The sequence below is a fragment of the Charadrius vociferus genome, unplaced genomic scaffold (genome assembly GCF_000708025.1).
Source record: "Charadrius vociferus isolate BGI_N301 unplaced genomic scaffold, ASM70802v2 scaffold287, whole genome shotgun sequence".
Taxonomy (NCBI): Eukaryota; Metazoa; Chordata; class Aves; order Charadriiformes; family Charadriidae; genus Charadrius; species Charadrius vociferus.
In genome coordinates this window covers 3,432,492-3,453,690 of record NW_009649568.1, presented here as the reverse complement: position 1 = coordinate 3,453,690, position 21,199 = coordinate 3,432,492, and the positions used below count along the sequence as shown (strand labels likewise).

Below are 21,199 nucleotides of genomic sequence, written 5' to 3'. Positions count from 1 at the left end.
CATTCGGAGCTCCTGGGAAATGAACCATGTCTGGTGAATGTTTTTAAAAAATAATCATTGCAAATGCACTTTGGGAGATAATCATTGAAATGAATTCTCCTAGCTTATTTTAGCATAGTAAGTGATGTTAAACAATCTTCTCAGTTTTCCTGTTCTGCTGTTATTAACCTAGTTTCCCAAGGGAAGAACTGAAAAAGCCTTAGATTCTAAAAAGAGAAAAAAATAGATCTCAGAACTGTTGAAAACGAGAGTGAATAATTATGAGACTCTCTGACCAGATATAATTTTTGCCTGCAGGAAAGAACTTAAGGACCTTGCAGCAGCTATTATTAATGACACTGATATAATTACTATTAGGAGAAAAAGAAACCTGGCCTCTAAATATCAATTATATGCAGCAAAGGGTTTATCAAAGCAGTTCTGAGCTAGGCCTTCTCCATTAGGTGCCCAGTTTGGCTAGTGTCCTAATCGTTGTCGTCAATTATTTAGAGATAGCTCCTAAACCTTTGTATTTAATAATAAAGTAGCCTACAGAGCTATTACTATTGCCATTCCCGCTGAACCAAAAAATCTCAACGAGAAATATAATGCTGTTTAAGCAAGCCTAGTGGTTTTGATTTTAAAAAAAAACCTAGTTCAATCTCTGCTGATCTTGTGTTCGTGTCTGTAGCCAATTCCATTTTCCCCAAGGAAAATTGCATGTACAATGAGTATTCCAGTAACTGCTAGAAGAGCTGCACAAATATAGTAAAAGTACATTAATGGTTTTGAATAAATGGTTTTCAAATTCTTTCAAACACATAGACATAGGAGGTATACAACCTATTACAAGACAACAAATTTAGCACCACAAAGCTAGTTCCATACCTCAAAGAAAGCTAAGAAAGCTGAATCCACTGATAGCAGAGGTTGATTCCTAATCAAAGTAATTATTAAAAAATTTTCTAGCCATTCAGCATTTGAACTTCATAAAAAATAGTTTTAAAAATAGTTTACTGAAACAGCAAGAATAATGTTAAGCACAGGAATCAGCTGTTAATCTTAAGCATGTGATTAGAGGGTCAAAATTCATATTCCTCTACTTTACAGTGCAGTAAGTTTCAGCTCACTCCTGAGGACAAACTTTAGATGACCTTGATGAACATACTTTGTAAAAGAAATGTTATCTCTTCAGAGAGAATAAATCCATTGCACAAAAGGAAGTGGTAAGAAGCTTAACATGTTTAATCCTGAATTAACAAAATAGAGAATGTACTCTCAACTTTAAACAGGTTATTGTTGTTGGTGCTGTTAGTATTAACTAGTTTCATTGTGTTCACCTTTGAGTTTAGATGCATTAAGTTTTAGTAGTATCTGAAGTTAGAGTTGTAGTTCCCTCAGGTACCTTAACACACATTCAGGAGTCAAACTTTGGGTTTAAAAGCTTGACATATTATTGCATAAAGAATGGTGAGTTTCATGAGCAATTATCTAAATATAACTAGTGCAGCTGCCAAAGGATGGCCATCTAAGCAAAAATAATTTCCTCATTTATAAGTTAAATACAACGTCTGGGTCTCCATTTCCCTCAAACCTGCCAGAATGTTTCCTTTAGACCTTCTTAAAATAAGAACTAGCTTAAAAGTTCCCCAAAGTCTTCATCTATGCGCCCAAACTATTTTAAAAACTAAAGCTAGGACAGCATTTTCATAATACACAAACAACTTACTGTTCATTAATTGTTCTTTCACATCCATAAAGATGGATTCACAGATTAAATCAAGAAGATATGTACTTTGAGACATAAGTGAGGTTATATTTTTGTCCAAATGCAGGAATGTTGCAATATGCGGTGTCATTTCACTTGCAGTTTTTTCCTGCAATCCTTGATGCATTTGGGAGATATTTGGGGGGATACAGGTAAAAAGACATGTATTCCTTTTTGGGGGAAAACCAGAGAAAGTTCCTTTTCTTTCTTGTCATCTTCTGAGACTGAATTGCAACTGCATGTTAACCATGCAGAAGGAAAGACTGTTATTAGTCTTCCACTTTTAACATTTTTTTTCACACTGAAACAGGGACAAAGCCACTGACTGCATAATATAGGCAATCTCTTTTTTATTAAGTAATGATGTCCCCAAAGCAGTCATTCTGGGAGAAGGAAGAAAAATCCAAAGGGAAAGAGGAAGCTCTTCTAGGGAGACACATTCTATTTTCATGTAATAAAATGTACTATTTCCATGTTTAATAGTAGTATAAGCATTTTACCATGTATTAAATATAGGCTGTGGCGGTGGGAGTGGTGGGTGGTTGTTGGGATGAAAAATGTACATTAGAGGAGTTCTTCATTTAAATGCATGATTTTGTTAGCCAACTTGAATTCATAGAAAGGGTATGTTATCCAGTAAGTCCTATATAGTTTTGTTAGTTTTGTACCCTAATAAAATCATGAATGTTTATTTTGTTGATTTAAAGAAACATAATGTAAAAAATCTTTTTCTTTTCTTTTTTTTTTTCCTAATGTATTAGTATTAAGGGTTTCAAAGTGCCCTTTCTTGATGTTTTTGTCAGGGAGGCTGAGTTAACAACCTATTATTATGTACTCCTTACCGAGCTGTTAATAGCTTTAGAGTCTTTTGCAGGAATTCACCTGCTGCTCATAAAAACATTGATGTTGCTGTAGGAACTTCACCAGGTTGATGCATCTTGTGTTTGCAATGACCTTGCACACTGTCTGTTTTTCTTGCATATATTGCCAGAAGTACTAGCGTATTATATTATCACAATTCCTTAGTGACTGAGGCAGCTCTTCCTTTTTAAAAAGGTATTGTCACCTGTCAAAATTTCTTTTAAAATTTTTCAGATTTTTTTTTTGTTTTTATAAACTCCAAAAATATTCTCCCTGTGAAGTTAGTTAAATTACAAATGGGCACTTCCCTGATACAAAAATAGGAACAAAGCATGTTTTGTCAGTTTTGAAAGTGTAACATGAGCATTTTAGTTTACTTGTTAGATTGTTTACTTTGTCCTTTGAAATTCATGTTAAACTAATTGGAAAAAGATTTCCATTTTTTCTTTATACTCCTCTATTAACTCACTGAGGTGTTTGGAAAAAATATAAATATAAATAATATGCTATGTTTATTGTTGATGTAATGCCAGGATCTGCAATATAGTTATGATGCTAGAGGTTAATTTAGCCCTTTTGAGTTAACATTACAAGATAGATGTTTGCTGTTGGGTTGCACTGAGATACACAAAAATGCACACACATGCTCACAAATACACAAAGACATTGATATTTCAGTGACTTTTCAATAGTTATTGATATATTTATATCTGAAGAGGCTTGCATAATGAAAAATGCTGCACAATCTCAGTGGATTGTCCCTATATATAGATCAGCGTGTTCGCTCTTGCCTCTCATTTACTATTTGTATTGGAGTGATTAAAGTCAAACTTTAGTTAGCGTCACAGCAGGCATCTTAGAGCCAAAATTCTTCCTCCATATTTGATTTTTGTTGGATGGTGTTGAAATCTATATTAATATTTTCAACATTATTCTATATTTATAAGTCCTTATTTTTTCTGAAAAGGAAAGTAGTTGTCTCGAAGAACTGTATACACAGTTAGTATGTGAAATACTCATGTAACATTCATGTAGATTTAAGTTAATCCTAATGACTTCAGCCGTTTATTCCAGATTCACGATAGCAATCTGAATCAATTCTATGTATAAAAGTAGGTATTTTTCTTACTTAACTAAAAAAGATAGCTTTATTAATACCACTGAACCACAGTCAATAGCTCGCTTATGAGTGTCTATGAACCAAGTAAACAACTATGAATAGTTTTGCTTTAAGTATGCCTGGTTTCCAAGCAGTTGCATATCAATAAGAATCTTTTCTGTATTTGCCAGGTAGGAAATATTCAGTGGCAAATGAAAAGACAAAAGTGTACGTTAGTCTCCTCTTCCAAGAATATGAGATACATATGTAGACGATTCAACCTAGACTCAAACCAAGCTTAAAATCAGCCCAGTCACTCTACCTGTCCTACCACCCTGAAGGGCTGAAACACATTTTAAAAAGGAGTTGAAAAGGCTTGTTGCCTCAAGAGGTTTTTAGTACAGTATGTACTTTTTGCAAGGATGTTTGTAAAAATGCATACATTGCACACATCAGTTAAAATTTTCCAGCAAGCTGTTACAAACCTGACAAAATGTCCAGCACAGAACAGAAGCTCTCATCAAAATCCAGGACATAACTAGCTATGGACATTATAGGGATACTGAAATTAGGTAAATTACGCAGGTTTTGTCATCAGCACCATTAGAGCTTAGTTTTGTGTAGCTGACCCAGTGCTGTACTACACTTTTAGGATTGGCAGATTCACTTGAATTTCACAGCTTTGAAAACATGTTGTGCTTTTTTGTCAAAATAGAGCACTGGCTATATTGTATTATAGCAAGTCACCGTCATTGTAGAAGCCTTCTGAAAAATTGGATCATTGCTGTTATATTGAAATTCCATGGCAGTTGTAAAATGTCTTCACACTTCAATGTGAAATAGAGGAACCACAATTTTGCGTTCTGCCATGAGGGAATGCAGCAGTTTTGTGTGTAGAGCATTACTGTGATTTTACCAATGCTGATAATGCTAGATATGAGAAGATTACCTGCCATATGTCTCAGCAACTTAGAGATCTTCAGGTGTTTGGACTGTCGCTTTTTACATTAGTTTTTTTACATCACATGAGTTGTCCCTTTTTGTTATCTTTTCTCCTGGGTCTTGCGTTTTCAATTTATAAATTTCATTATCCAGTGACCTGCTTCCCATTTGTAACGAGAAGTACTGTTCCTATGATACACAGAGATATGTTGAGTTTGGCAGAACAAATCACTGATATCCATGATTATTCATGACTATTTCTTATAGACGAACTAGAATATATTCAATTAAATCATCAGGAAGCAGATCTAAAACAAAATCCCAGTATTTTTTAAAAACAGTTTGCAATTAAACTTGTTGCCTAAGGATGTCTTGGAAGCCATAAGGAAAATTGGTTCAAAAAATAATTAAGTAAATTCATGGAAGAAAGCTCCATGAGCTGTAAAATGTAATGAAGCAAATTTAGTTAATTCTGAAACGCGCTAATCTGCAGATTGCTGGACTCTGGGGGGAGTGCTAAAGGTGAGCATGGGGAGAAGGAACCTGTATTGCTTACTTGGACTCTCCAGTCTGCAGTGGCATATACAGGACCTGATTCAGAAATTTGAAGTATGAATCTTATATACCAAACAAATGACTTGGGAATTAGCCCATTGGCTGTATGTACATAGTTCTCTGGGCTTGTTTCACAACACAGAAAGTCACAGAAGGCTTCCAATCTTCAAATTTTGCAGGATTGCATCTGTTTCCTCTTGAGCTGTATTTGTCAGATGGTTTATTATCTCATTATAAGGTACACCTTATTGTTAGGTATCTCAAAGCAAACTGTGCTTTACTGTCCAAAGATGACAGTGATACTTCTGAGTACTAGTTGAGTTGATCTTTACCATTAATAAGCTAGTTCATGCTTGCGATAGTTTCTTGTTTCTTCCCAACACGAAAAGAGAGTGCAGAGGCAAAAAATATTAAATTGAGTGGAAAAATAAGAAAAACATTCAGGGACAACTGGAGAGGCTGACATTTTAATGCTGGAGTTAGAAAGACTCCTGGAGGTACTGGTGCAGCAGTCTTCACTGGTAAATATTTTTAATTAGAAAACAAGTGTTATCAGAGTAGCTCATAACTGCTAGAAAGATGGAATTTAATATTTGCGCTTATCTGAAAATTAAAGTCATGTTCCCCAGCTCCCTTTATTACATTCTGAATTGCACCCTGTTCCATCACCAACTTAAGGCACAGACCTGTTCTTATTCCTTTCAATTTAATCTCCTTGTCAGTATGATCAGCAGTGTCCTATCTGCTGCCTTCACACCTGGTGTTCCCGTTTGGCTCACCATGTTAACCACACAGCGTTTGCTCTGCCCACCTCTCACCTCGTGCTGGCGAGAATATTAACAGTTTTAGAGTCACCCTGTCCTCATCTTTCCTCATTTAAATTTCTCTTTTTCATGGTTCACCTCACATCAATACATTTCTGCCTTTTCAGGTATATAAACCAATTAAAATGAGGTTTGGCTGGGTTTTGACCTTTCCATATTTTCTTTGTGATTGGTTATCTGTTCTTCCCCTTTTCTTGTTGACAGCTTCACTTTATCTGTGGAGAAAGTGCTGGGGTGACTGACAGGCAATCAAAATATAATATAAAATATTGAAAAGCCAAACAGGTAAAGCACACTTTAGTATTTCAGCTCCCCAAACTGTTACATCTCTGATTAATCACAAGGCAGGTCGAGAAGGGAAGGGAGACGATTACAACCTGAAGTGGCCAATGCCTTAAAATGGTGCAGATTTCTTCTCTGAAGCAAATACTGGAGCCGTCAGCAATTTTCTGTATGTCCCTACTTTTTCCTGTCAGAGTTTTCATCTTAATTCAGATTGGCCCTCGGATTTCTGTAATCACTTTTCTAAATTTAAGTTTGTTGGTCAGCTCAGTTGGAAACCAAAGGTACAATATTTTTAGGAAGGGTTTTTTAAGAATATGAATGGTATCTTTGAATATTATTTCTATTATTGTAATGTTTTTGTCACTCTATATTGCAATGAGAATTTACCTAACCCTGTTGATCACATTGGAATCAGACAGTAATTAATGTTAGAAGTACATTTTTGGACCTATGAGTCTTTTCTCTAATGTCTTCCAAATATTACTGCTGGCATTCATGTTAATAGATATACTGTAGGTCAAAATGGTCTTCTAAGAGAAAATCATGCACAAAATTAGGAAAGATAAAGAAGCTTTCAAAGACAGACTGAGTTTCCCAGGTGTAGTTAATTTTACTGATTCCAGTGTAATTACTCCCCATCTACAACAGTCTGTGTAAGATGAGAAGCAAGATAAGACATGGGGCAATAGGCATTCAGAAATCATGTTATGGAAATATTTTATTGCAAAGTAAGGCAATAATTTTTGAGAATTATTTGGGACAAATTAGTTGTGAGAGGAATATAGGCAGTGTAAATCAAATGCAATTTCCATAAATTAGAGCTGAGGGGGCTATGTTTTTCTTGGAAAACACAGACAGTAGGTACAAACTCCACACTTAGCTGTTAATTGTTTCATAGATTCTATTTGAATTGATTAATCACATATTGATTATACCTAATAATTACCTACTGTTTTATTCTAATGTGTATCACATTAAAGTTCAGCTGACTCTGGAGGTAATTAAGTGCATCATAGCTGATTCTATGAGAAAAGTAAGGAAGGGGTTGGAGATTTCATTTCACGATGGACCAGAACTATGATTAATAAAATGTCCTATCTTACAGAATTGCGGGCATTCCTTTAAAATAATGATGCTTCCTCTGTAGGTCACATTGTGTATGTCCTTCAAACTGATATATCTAGGAAAGAAGAAAAATGTGACCAAATGGTCTCATAAAAGATTTTTTTTTTTACTATTGGTGCTTTTATTTAAACATTGATAATGTCTGAATCATGGAACTCTGAATCTTCTTTACTTTAATGTGGTACTTACTCAGCTTTGACATTGTGCTTTAGTGCACAGGAGAAAGACCTGGTCCCTGTGGTATATAGATTGAATCTCTATTAGTATTTCTTTCTGTTAAGTGATAATGCTCTGAAAAGGCTAAGCAAGATTATATGACTTAAGTACAGAATTTTCATGTTGGAGGACAATGGATCTAAACTAGAAAATGTATTTGCAAGCAGCTGATAGTAAATTCAGTTACTGTCTCCCTGGATTCTTTCCACACACGTATAATTGGAAGTTGTGGGTACACAATAAGTATGTTTTCAGCTGGCAGAAGCCTTTGAAAACCCTTTCCCCAGTGTCAATTTAAGAAGGCTTTTCAGTTACTCCTGGGACTCAATGAACTGCATATCTTGACTGTCATTCATAAAATAAGCTAGAGACAGTAAACTGCAAGAGAGTGGTAACTCCTGGAGCTCCCATTATATATTATAAATTATAGAAAATTATATTTGGTTACCTTTTTCAGTTGCTGAAAAAAAGGACTGATATTATTTTGATTAGAGCCGCATTTCTCTCCCATTCCAATATTAATGGTGGCAAATCTTGTATGCCTGAGAGTGGCTGGATTTTTATCACTGCTTTACTTGCAAAGTTAATCTTTTAAGTGTTATTTGAGCACTATAAGGAAAATTCTGCATTTCATCTTTTATTTCCATTAATAGTCTTTTGCACTAAACATTTTTAGTTATATATACTTTTTCTCACTTGTAATATTAAAATGTAAGCTCTTTGATTGCATTCTAAACTCATAAAAGTTCATCACATTTTGGTTCGTCTTTATCAATATTTTACTTCACATATATGCACAAAGTCTTCCTTTCTGTGCTTTTTCCCTCTGAAGTAAGGTGGGAATAAGATTAGAGAGCAGCATGTTGATATAGGTGTGGCATGTGGAGGTTTATCTATTTGTTTGCAAGTGTTAATGTCATCAGAGGGAATCCCCTTTCTTTTGAGCATATGAGAAAAATGTTAATACTCATAACTATAATATAACATCTAGCTATTGAATGAATGTGACATTCATTAATAAATGAGCTACTTTCAGTGAGGCATAATGAAGCACTACCGTCTAAACTGATGATGTCATCCAGTGGAAATGTTTTGTTGCAGCATATGTTGATGGGACAGATCCAGCTATTCTTGTGCATTGCAAAAGCAGAAAGCTTTTCGTTATTATTTATACTCTGATCCTGCTACTCCATTAAATCAGTTTGTCTAGTCTTAGACCATTAGCACCATTGTAACTTCCATTCTGTCAGTCTATTTCTTTAGATATGAAAAAATGTCTGGACTATAAAGCCAAGTATAAAATTAGGGTAGATACAAATTCAGGTACTCGTGCAGAGGTGGCTGCAGGAAATAATTTAATTCTGAAAGGTACTCGCATTCATGCACAGACCAAACTGTTACAGATTTGTGAACACTGTCTCTCACAGTCAGAATTGTTTCATTTCGATGGAACATCCAAGCCCTGCAATTTAAAATTCACTTTTTGAACCCAGAATCCTTGCAGAAGTAAGGGCATATTTTCTGTGGCAGGAATAAGACAAAGTATCGCATACTTCTCTGCAGACTAGAATTGTATTGTTCTATTCTGAGACTGTTTTCAGCCTCCCTGGGAAAGACCACGGCAGAAGGGGTGGCCAACCTTGAGAGCCACCCCCATCAACCTCAAATTGTGTCTCTCTGTGGAAAGCTTTGTGTTTCCAGGTAGGCTGCAGATCTTGTCATTGTCATGAGAAGGGAGTAATGGCAAAGTATCCACTCTTCAGAGATTGTCATATGTATGAATCCTGTCCAAAAAGGCTGATTTCTTTGTGTGAAACATTCACATAAAACACTACGAAGTTTCCAGCTATTAATCATTTTGTCTGAAGTTTGAGCAACTTCCTCCTCAGGTGCAGGCTTCTGAAGCTTTTACTTCTCAAGCACACCAAGGTGACAGGTTCTCTTTCCCCTATTTCATTTACAGTAACAAATCCTACCCCCTTTCCCATGTGACAGCAGTATTACCTTTATGATCATGTACTCCTAGACATCATTTTTTGGACTCTGTGATGGATGGCATTAAGAGGCTGCAGAAAGGAAAGAAGAAAGGAAATGGGACAGCATGGAGATGGGACCCCTCAGGGCTTCCCACAGGTGGCCACAGGCAGGTGGTGAGGGGACAGCAAGCCAGACAACCCTTGGACGTGACACGGATGGAGGGATCCATTTTGTTGATTAAATGTTACCATCCTAGTCCTTGCCGCACTGATTATATTTGAACAAATACAAATCCACATCCCTGGTTAGGGAGTTGTTATATTCCAAATACTGTGTTTTACACAAGCAATAGTTAGCCTGTAATATATAGCTCAGGTTGTTTTTTTCAGAAGTCATTCCCAGTTCTTCACTGCTTTGGCCTTGTTCTGCAGGCTTCAGGGAGTAACTCTTATCATTGGATCTTGGGGACTCTCCACCATTTTTTGACAAAATTTCCATCCTCCTTTGAAGGAACCTATTTCTTTTTTTTTTGAGGTAAAACAGGACCTAATTCCCTCAAATTATTCTGAAATTTTATTTCTGCAATCTCTCCGGTAGTTCAGAAAAAACAGTAAATTGTTAAATACCTAGAACTTGATTTCAAGCAGCAGGGTAGTCTGGGGAAAGGAAATGGCTTGTGACTATTATATTCTACAACGAAATCCCTTAGGTGCTGGTCTCCTCCTTATCTTACAGGTTGTGGAGCCTAAATAAGAATTTCCAGAGCATTCCAGAGTATAAAGTCTCTACCCACCTATGTCTGGGTCATGACAGATGGGAGCCATGTAGTAGTGATTAAAAATTTGAACTGAAGCATACTAATACCTGTATAAAACAAGCATTTGCTGTTTACCTAACCATTAATGAACGTTTCCAGAGTCTTTCCTTCACTCGATGTCACATCTTTACCTGGACTGAAGTGCAGAAACAGTCTTGTATTGATACTGCATTTAACGGGCAAGATCACAAACATTGGGCCATACCTATGATTCATTGTGCTTTTAGGATAGTGCAAAATCAGGTGGTTTCTTTTTTTTTAACTAATTCTTAGGTTTGTTTTGAGCTGGTTGCTAGCTTGTGTTGAAAGACTTGGTCTCTTTGGGCAGAAATGTACACACTTTAGTCAGCAACTTAATTACTAAATAAAGTCTTGTGTTCTCCAAGTTTGCATATCCTGGCCAAGTTACATGTTAAGTTATATGACCCCTCTACACATGGAAGTCCTTGGAATTTGCACGTATAACAAGGCTATAGAATAGAAATTAGCTATTCATGACACAGTGAACGTTTATCAAATGTCCATAAAGTAGTATGATAACTCCTCTGTATGTGTAGGAGTTCTCTGTTTCCTTACAAATCAGAGGTTTAACCTATTATACCTTTTTTGCTCACAAACATGCGATTTTTCAAGTCGAAGCAACCTTAATCACAAAAAAAAAAATATAATTCCATCACTTTAATAGGTTGGCCTTCTGTCAGAAGAAAATAAACATTTTCTGAAATTTCTAAAAAAAAAAGTATGTCTAAAATTCACTAACCTGTGAGGTTATAATATTTCAAGTAAATCTTCTGATAGTTATATAATTTGTTAGGTGATATATTAATTGTAGTCTCTATCCATAAGATTACTTGTACACTGTGTCTTACTGTTTCAATTTAAATATGCACTTCTTGCTGTTTCAGATTTTGGTAATAGACTGTTAAACAAACCAACACTTTCTCTTACTAGAGTTTCTCAAATTATTTCCACTGTTTGAAGTGAGCATTAAATGCTAGTATTTTAGATATTGGTGATTGTTGCCCTCCTTCTCCTCTTTCACTTAACAGAATAATTAGATTATTTTTGTGTGTTCGTTTTTTAATTTGGTTTTCTTAGCCAACTCCTTGCATGCCTACTGGGGGAATACTGATATACCTGCTACCCTATGCTAATCTGACTTTGTTACACTGTGACTAAAGACAACTTAGCATATTTTATATAAAACTGTTTGTTTTATATAAAAAAATATACATATGTTGCTCAGAAGAGGTTAAGAGTCCAGCAAAATCTAACTGAAACCTGTTCTTCTGGTTATATCTCTTCCGTGAACCAGATTGTTTCCTTCTTGACAGGCTGGAAGCAGCCTTTGAATAACTTATACATACTATAATGTTACTGCATAGTATAATAAATGTATATGGTGCCCTATGGGTATCACAGTTGGATTGTTAAGCATATGCCAAGGACATTTCTGCTCACATGTCAGTTTGGAGACAAATCCTGCTGCAACAAAGTAAAGCTAGCCTTAAGGCACCATATAAATGATTACTGATTTATCAAGTGACAGTAACTAATGACAGGGAATAAACCCTCTCTTCTTTTAAGTCATCCCCTCATGTAAAAGTATCATCAGCGACCTGTCTAGCAAAGCAGCACTTAGTTTTCGCGCAGCAATCGATGTGGCTGGTCTCCATACTACAGCAGCTGGTCTGCTGTGGTAATTCCCAGTGATCCCCGCACACCATAATTCCCAGTGATCTCTGCGAGAGTCAGGAATTCTCAGCAGATGCTCAGGATCAACTGCTAGGAGATAAACAGAGGACTTTTGCAGGGAGTGTTTCTCCTTATAGAGTGAGAAAGGGAATTTCATGTATGACTACATTACTGCTACCTGGAAAGGAAAATTAAGTTCAACAGCAGTGAAGCAGTTGAACCATGCTAGAAGTTTACAGGCTTTAAAGAAAAAGTTAATTTTTATTTTCTTTTACCCACAGGTCTACCCACGGATAGCGCCGGCATTTTGGCACTACCTGCGGGTAGAAGTGAGTAGCGGGTATTTGAATACTCCCACATCTTTACTTTACAGCTTACTAGTATTTACTGACCTCCTACTTTGTCCATTGTGCAAAAATAATTAGCTACCATTCTAGCTGCCATTTTCTGTGAATGTAGTCTTGTACTAATTCCATATTGTTTTGACTACAGTGTAATTACTAACCCAAGTCACAAAGATGTGATGTGTTTCTATGCAAGGTTAAAGACAAAAAATTGAAATATAAGTCAAGGCCATATCATACATTATGACTATAGCCCAAAATCAAAGTACAGAAATCCATACTGGCACCTCCTTTTATAAACACATTTTACATTCGTGAGAAGAATGTGGAGCTTCAGTTCTGCTATATCATTTTTGCAAAGTTTGTACAACTCAACTTGATATCATTTCTCCCCTCTTTTGTCCCTCAGGAGCATGAGCAGCTCAGCTATTCCTCCACAAGGTCCAAGGCTCCAAGTGTTATCATCACAGGTCTCAAGCCAGCCACCAAGTATATATTTCATATCAGAGTCAGGACGGCAGCAGGATACAGCGGCTATAGCCAGAAGTTTGAATTTGAAACTGGAGATGAAAGTAAGTTTCACTGAAGGAAATAAAATCAAATATAATAGAAGTAGCATCTAATTCTAAAATAGTGAGACACTGGGAGTTTGAATGGCTGAATTCATACCATTTGCTTATCAGAAAATGACCACTGCTGTATGATAAAAAACAAGTAAGCCTCAGCCTCACACTTCTGGATTTATAACAACAAATAGAAATTTTAGCCCGACTCTTCAGCTGAAGGAATGTTTTCTTCTGCATAATTTCCTTATGGGTCCCTTCCAACTTGAGATATTCTATGATTCTATGATCCTTTCTTTCCTTAAAGAAGGCCTTCCTTTTGACATCTAGAAATACCCTTACTCAGGCTTTATGTAAGTCCAGCAGCTTATTGCAAGCTCCCAGAACACAGTGATGGAGTCTTTTCTCTGCAGTTTTTAGTGCTCCCAGACTCTACAAATAAAATAAATAAAAAAAAAGAAAACTTTTATATGCATTTCCATCAACCAATAAGCTAACTAAATTTGCCAGTAAGAAGCAAAAAGCCTACCTATTCCTACAGACTGTGCAAAAAGGCTTGATGCTGTGTATGATGTTCATGCTCTGAACAATTTTATATTTAAGTCATGTATTGCCCTTCATTTTCAAAGACACTGCAAACAAGGTATTTACAAGCATTTGAGATACAATTAGTATAGTAGATACAACACTAAAACACTCATTAATGAAATTACTTTAATTAACCAATTATGTATACCACGTTTTTCATTAGTGTTTTAGAATTCAAGTTGCTTAAGCCTAAAGTACAGACTCAAAACTATATAAGTGTTTTCAAGAGCACCCATGGGTTTGTGTTCCATTTTCATTGTACTTTAACTCCTATTTCAAAAATGGTTTAGGGATAGATTTCCAAGTGTTTAATGCCTAATTGGACTTTTTAAAATTTTCTGGGTACTTAAGCCAATTGGTCTGAATAGGAGTTGAGCACTTGGATGCGTTCAAAAATTCCAGTAGATCCTCTCTGCATCTTCTGATGCAATAAGTATGAGGTTTTAGGTACCCAGGGACATAAGTCTTATCAAAAGTAAATGTTATTTAAGCCTCTATGAGCCTACATCATATTTGTGGAAATGTGACTTACCCATCTAAATCAGGAAGGCTGCGGTCCCAGTGACATTTCCCTCATTGGCACTGCTGATAAAAGCATCTCCTGGGAGTGAGATTTCACCCACTGCTTCCCAGCCCCATGTCTCCTTCTCAGTTGCACTAATGCAACCTGTTGGGCTGCGTGGTGAGCTAGAGCTCACAACACTCTCATTTATTTCCTCTAAGCACTCAGTGTGAATCTCAGTAGTGAAACATAAATACACATTATATATTTGCTTTTTACCAATATTTATTGCTTGTGCCTGACTAAAAGTATTTGGTTTGTTATAAATATGAATCATTGTGTGATTGAAAGGAAATGTAGACAGAAGAGGTTTTGTTTATGGTCAATTGAGATGCAGGTTGAGAAAAATTCTGCCGCTGTTTGAAATGGTACCTGGAGCTAGATAAAGACTTCACTTTAAATAAAAGGGTAGTTCAAAGTACTGTGGTCTTATTCAAATATTTATACACTACTGCTTTAGATTTCAAAGGGGAAAAAAAGCAAAGTGAGTGCCCACTGGTAAATACTACTTATTGCAAATTGACGCAGTACTCAGTGATGAGTCAAATGATGCCTTGTTGCTCTCCAAATATCTTACTTTCTCACAGCAGTATTTTTAAAATCGGTCTATTCTAAACTTCAAGGCAATATCAGATTATTATGATCATTCATTTGTACCCCTTTCATGACACAGGCCACATGTCTTTAACTCTGTAACTTTTCCAGAGAGCTGATGACAATAGATTGAAAAGTAACATCTACCATATACAAGTAGTCTGGATTTAAAGTCTTCCATTAATGGGGAGCTCACCATATTTATAGGTAGATAGTACCAGTGCTTAAGCCTCATAATTAACAATTCCCACCTTATTTCTAGCCTGAATTTTTTGTTTAGCTTATATCTTGTGACCCTTTTCTGCCAAATCAAAAAGCCTATCAGAAATCTCTTCATCATCTAAATGTGTATGCCATTTTTAAGAATTCTCTTATCTTTCCTGTAAGTGATAAAAATGCTCCCTCTCACTCTAAAATAGACCAGTTTTTCCAAACATTGAATCATTTTGTAGCCCTCCAAAATTTTAACACCCTTTTTGAAGGGTGATGCCATAAACAGACCTAACACATCTTACCTCCTTATAATTAAGTTTTCTTTTACTTACAGATCTAAGCACTTGCTGCCTGAACTAGAGCATTTTCTTACACAGTTGAATAACTAGAACACAGCAACATTTTTGTCAGTACCATTGTATTCCAAGATACTGACCTACATGTAGATGGAGGGATTCAGGAGGGTTGTGTTGAGACATGTACTGCATAGCTGTATCGGTACATGTAAATGTTAATTAGCTCTTGCTGGTGTGCATCTGTCTTACAAACCAGCTCAGCTGAAAATTTTCTGATTTTTGTAAGTATTCTTCTCAATTATTCTGAAAGATACCAAATAATATCAGACCAAGGCAGACTATTGCAGGACCCTCCATCCCTACCAATTAGAAACAAGTTACTTGGTGAAAATTCCACGTTTTTCCACAATTGCTTCTTGTGGTCTTTCGTTAGCCGGATTTTAATTAATTTAATATGGGCTATACTGATTTTATATAAAGTTAATGTTTTCATGAGAAGGCTGGGAAGAATAGAGTCTTTTAACAGTCTGTGTTGACAACAGAAAATTTAGCATCCAACAATCTCTTAAATATGACAAAAAATATTTCAAGTCGTGTTTGATAAGAATTCTTCTCAATAGGCATTAGCTTGTAACATCCTTCAGTTGTCCACCAATTATACATATTATAGTCTTAGCACATAGAGAAGAATTCCAGGACCAGTTGCAGGTGAGCATCCAAGGTTATTCCATTTACCCTGCTTGAATGTTGACATAAGTTGTTAATAAATAGAGGTAAAGTGAGCAATCCAAAATTAGGATTTTTCTTAAAGTGATAGACAAGTAAAAAAGTAATGGTTCATCAGTTGTGAGACGTGTATATCAGTATCCTAAAACATACTGTCCTTGGCAGGACAGTGCTGTCATGCCTTCTCCAGTTTACTGGTTGAAACACTATCTGTGCTACTTCAGTTATACAGGATAAAAATAGGTACATTATTACTAGGAACAGCAAGATATTTTCGTATAATTATCATTGGTGGAGCATGAGGCAGAAAGAAGACCAACTCTGTAGCAATAATGAAAAAACAGTTAGCTTTTTGGGAAGCACCCTCACTTAGTGACCAGGAGACTGAGGCAGCCATTGCTTGGGGAGCATGTTCTTCTTGGACTCTTCTCCCTGCTACAGAGACCAAGAAACAAAACATCTAAAAGAATAAAAGTTGTACTTTTTTTATGAAAGGAAATGGAGTTACCTGGAAAAGTCAGAAAAATTCTTTTCAGGGAAGCAGGGATGGATGAATGGATGTTGTCAGGCATTTCTTCCACTGTTAAAGCTAAGAGGCTACAGCTGGAAAATGTAATACCTTTACAAAGCATAGTAGCTACTGCTTTTGACTGTGTTCCTTATTGCGATTTTGTTTAGTCTCTCTGTTTCAGCACCTTACAGGCAAAACACTTCTAGCAAAGCTGACAGGGCGTCATACACTCCAGCACACACACGTACCACTGCTGTATCTATAAATTGAAGCATAACCTCACTTGTACTTCCTGCTTTTATGTATAGAATCACAGAATCATAGAATAGTTTGGGTTGGAAGGGACCTTTAAAGGTCATCTAATCCAACTGCCCTGCAAGGACCAGCGACATCTTCAACTAGATCAGGTTGCTCAGAGCCCCGTCCAACCTGACCTTGAATGTTTCCAGGGATGGGGCATCTACCACCTCTCTGGGCAGCCTGTTCCAGTGTTTCACCACCCTCATCGTAAAAAATTTCTTCCTTATGTGTAGTCTAAATCTACTCTCTTTTAGTTTAAAAGCATTGCCCCTTGTATAGATACCTCCTAATTGTATCAGGAGTAACTGGTCTCTGAGTCACCACAAAAAACTCTGGTCCTTCTTGGATAGAATAAAATGTATTCTGAGAATAAAAAATCATTTGTCCCAGGGCAAACATGCTTTAATCTCTAACCGTTTTCTCTCTCCCTCTCTATTTTTTCTCTCTGTCTTCTAACTAGTTGTTTATGGAAGACTTTGTTTGTTTGTTGTTTTGTTGGTTTTTTTTAAATTAATGATTCAAAGCATTCCTTTTTTCTGGAGGTATGTTTTTTACTATATCACCTCAGAGGCCCTTGTGCCTAGAAGAATTTGTAAAGTGTTGAACAATTTACAGCTGTTAGGTAGTGCACTTGCTTTCTTGTGCAGGGCTTGTTCTAAAACTGAGGGTATTTCCCATGTCAGCCTTCCTGTCATTAGGAAAAAAAGAATCTGAAAAGGTACTAGTTGACTTGTTCCAGAAGGGAGCTAAGGGGCAAACTAGCATGTGTGCAGTGTGGACTAGGGCTTGGGCTCAACAGAGTGATAAATATAAGCACATGATAATTTTTAATCCAGAAGCAATGTAGATTTTTGTGTGCTACAAATAAATCACAATAAAAATTTTAAAATTTCAGAAATACCAGTAGAAAACCTGATTAGGTATTTTATAAATTTGAGGACTGTGAAAAATCAATTGGCCTGCAACCCTGATCTTGATGTAACTTAAATTTCTTTACCATAGACGCACATGGAGACTTTCTTGTATGCCAGATCTGCTGAATTCTCACATTCTTCCTCCTCTTCCCACATCCACAAAGTCTGTCTTTAACTTTTCAGCTTCAAATCATGCTATTTTAGATTTGCCATCAGATGTGTGATAGATCCTGAACTCCATTTGTTCCAGAACTCCAAAGCTCAAGAGATGTATCCTGAATCATTGGTTCTGATAGAGGTCCAATATTGTTTCAAGCACGTGCTCCGATTCATGCCATGACAGAAGAGCTGTCCCTAGGATTTTTAGAAGCAAATTAAATTGCCAATGCCAGATAGAGATTTTTTTGTTAGAATGTTTGCTGCTTTAACAATAGTAAATTAAATTTCTGGTTGAGACAAACAAAGGAGATGGCACATACCTCATATTTAGAAACTGTCTTGCTGGATCTCTCCCCAAGTCTGCCTAGTCCTACTGTTCATTCAAAGTAGTCAGCACTGGATACATCAGAACATCTCATTTTAATCTTGAAGTATTTCCTTACTGTGTTTTATATTTTCAGCCATTTGTTCTTCAAATTTGACTTCGGTCTATCTCATTTCTCTACTGTATGTGCCCAGAGACTTTACTTTTCCTCTGCATTTCCTAAACAAGAACAACATCCTTGCTCGGGTCTCAAACTGCTTGCACAGGCTTTCCATTCATCCACAGGTCAGGAAGCTAATGTTAGGGATAACACTTGGAAGAAGACGTTTCAAGTTAACAAATACCAAAAAGTTTTACGTTGTTATGCTAGTGATGCCATTATTTTTCCCTTTTAAAAGTCCTTTTTAAGTTTGCCATTCCATTGCCTCCTCCCTTTCCCACATTTCCTCTTAGATTGGAGCCCATCAGCTCACTGGAGCACAGGAACTGCAGCACTTCTGAAAATGTAAAGGTTACCCTAATTAGACTTTATATTTTTCTTTCCTATTGTCCTTAAGCACTGTTGTTTAAAATACCTTGTAAATCCATCTGACAGCCAGTTTGTGTCTATTAGAGCTCCAGTTCTCACCGTCCACACTTATCTATCTTACAGCTACTCAGTATTATCTATCTAGCTGTCTTTCTGTCAACTTTTTTATCTTTCGGTCTGCTGGAAGGTCCACTGCCTGATAGATGTCAAACTGAAATAACTAAAGGATGTAGCTAACAGACAGAAGTGAGCTGTCATTAGGGCTTCCAGCCTTTTTATACCAAATACACAACCTTTTAAAACATTTTGGAGAAATTGGGTCAAAGAAAAGAAAGGAGAACAGAGCTGGAAGATTCTCTCTGTCTTTCATCCTCTTGCACTGTGACTAAAACATCTGCACCGTTTCTTCCAGTCCACCTGGTGAGGAAGTGAAGAAGCCTCGGGATATTTCCCTTCAGCCCAGAGAGCAGGGAAAGTGCAGCTCCTCCTCCACACATTTGGGTGAAAAACCCAGGGAGGAGCTGAGACATGTCATAGATGTAAAGAGTAGGTGGTGGGGACAGAACTGACACCAGGCTGGATGCAGGAGGGATTTCTGGGCATGGTGTTAAGTAAGGAAGCCGGAGCAATGCAATTAGACACTTTAAATGTTATTTCAGGCATGTAACCCAAGTTAAGCATGAAGAATAACTGGAGCGAAGAGTTTATCTGAATAATATGCTTCTGGGTACATGTATGATATATCGTGCAGTTTTAAAATGAAATCACCACTTTGACTAATCACATTAGTTGCAGCTATGAAATGTTTGGAGAGTTTTAACACCCAAACATTATAGTATACTATCTAATCATTTGCAGGGTTAAGTAATAAATCTTCGTTTCCCTTGACTTATGCTACTCCTTTTTTAAAGTATGTTTTTGTCAAAATGAACTTATTGAGCAGAGAGAATGAAACATACTACCAGACAAAACAGCCAGCCCAGTTAGATAGGTACTAAGCTCCCTTATGAGTCTTAGCACTGCCAGTGGTTTACATACTCCTGTTGCGCCAGCACTTCCTCACCCCTTTGCCTATCAGCTTTAACTATCAAATGGAGTATGGCCCCATACATGATACATCCACATTCATCCCTGATCACAGAGCTACTAATCATCCCCAGACTGGACGGATTTGGGTGGTGCATAGTTGGCAGATATGAGACAACGCACAGGACAGTGTAGAGACAACAAAATACTGATTTTTAGCTACATGAATGCTGGCCATGTTGTCTAACAAATGAGATTCAGGAAAAAATGCTATGTACTTCTATGATTAAATGCAGCGCTCTAATATGTACACACAAAGAGATGAAATAAGGTTGCAGGAACTTGCTTGGCTTTGCAACCTATCATAATGTTTTTTTTTAAACTGAGCTTTTCTGTCTTGCATAATCAAGAATAGTCCTGAGGAGAAACACAGGGTTATATACCAATATGCACAGCTGATGGAGAGGAAAAATGAAGGAAGAAAAAGCAGGAAATGGCAAAAAAGATTCAAGAACATGCACAACAGAAAAAAAAAAAACATATTAAAGCTCTTGGTATTTACCACTTGAACTTAAGAGAAAGCTGGAAAAACAAGAAAACAGAGAGATTGAGGGACATGCTGAATTTAATTTAGAATGGCAAAATGCTGTAAAAATTTTAATTATCAAGTGTCCCTGATTATTAACTTCTCACTGCCTAGATAGTGTTTTAGGGAACCTTTTACTTGCGTTTGAGGAGTTTGTGTATGCGCATACACATGTGCTTATGTATGTGTTGTTCACAGCACTGTGCCTTTATTGATTTCTAGAAGGATCACTTCAAGCAAAAATATGTATTTCCATCATTTTGCCTTACCTGCCTCTGTCAGTTTTTAACAAATCCACATTTTTCAATTATACTTGTCTGTCATTTGACATTTTTATCTGACAAGTAAATTAAGGCCATCAAGAAGTTGCAGGTTTGAAAGCCCCTTATAGTGATTTGGCTACTTGAGAAAAAAATCCTAATATATTGGACTCTGGCACCTCTGCCAACACAGTAAAATACAAACAAGAGAAACAGAATGATCACTTCTTAAGTACGTACAGTCCCAGCTAAAAATCATATTGCTTAGAGGTGGAAAGAACTAAGTCAGTCTGGAATTTCTCCCCTTCATTAATTTGACTCTAGTACCTGATAGAAAATATATGGTATTAAACCGATAGATTGCATCTGTTTTAGCTAAAACACCAAGAAATAGCAGCTCCATTCAGCAGAAATGATCCAGGACACATGAATTACTTCATCTCGATAGCTGCAGAGTGCTTCTTTGAACCATGGAATCAGTCCCTACGTTTGCACCTTTAATTCTCACAAATAAAGGCCCTGGGTTGTCTCCTTGGCAATGAATGTCTGTTGAAGAAAAG

At 36.6% G+C, this 21,199-nt stretch overlaps 1 protein-coding gene across 1 annotated transcript in view; it reads left to right on the top strand.

The window, feature by feature from the left end:
* Positions 1-21,199, top strand: part of EPHA6 (EPH receptor A6) — a gene marked incomplete at its 5' end in the record, with an annotated part of 384,562 nt that overhangs the window by 233,461 nt on the left and 129,902 nt on the right. Inside the window, 2 exons of the mRNA XM_009890121.1 lie at positions 12,425-12,472; positions 12,897-13,059. Of these exons, the coding sequence (XP_009888423.1) occupies positions 12,425-12,472; positions 12,897-13,059 (211 nt within the window). The remainder of the gene's footprint in view (positions 1-12,424; positions 12,473-12,896; positions 13,060-21,199) is intronic.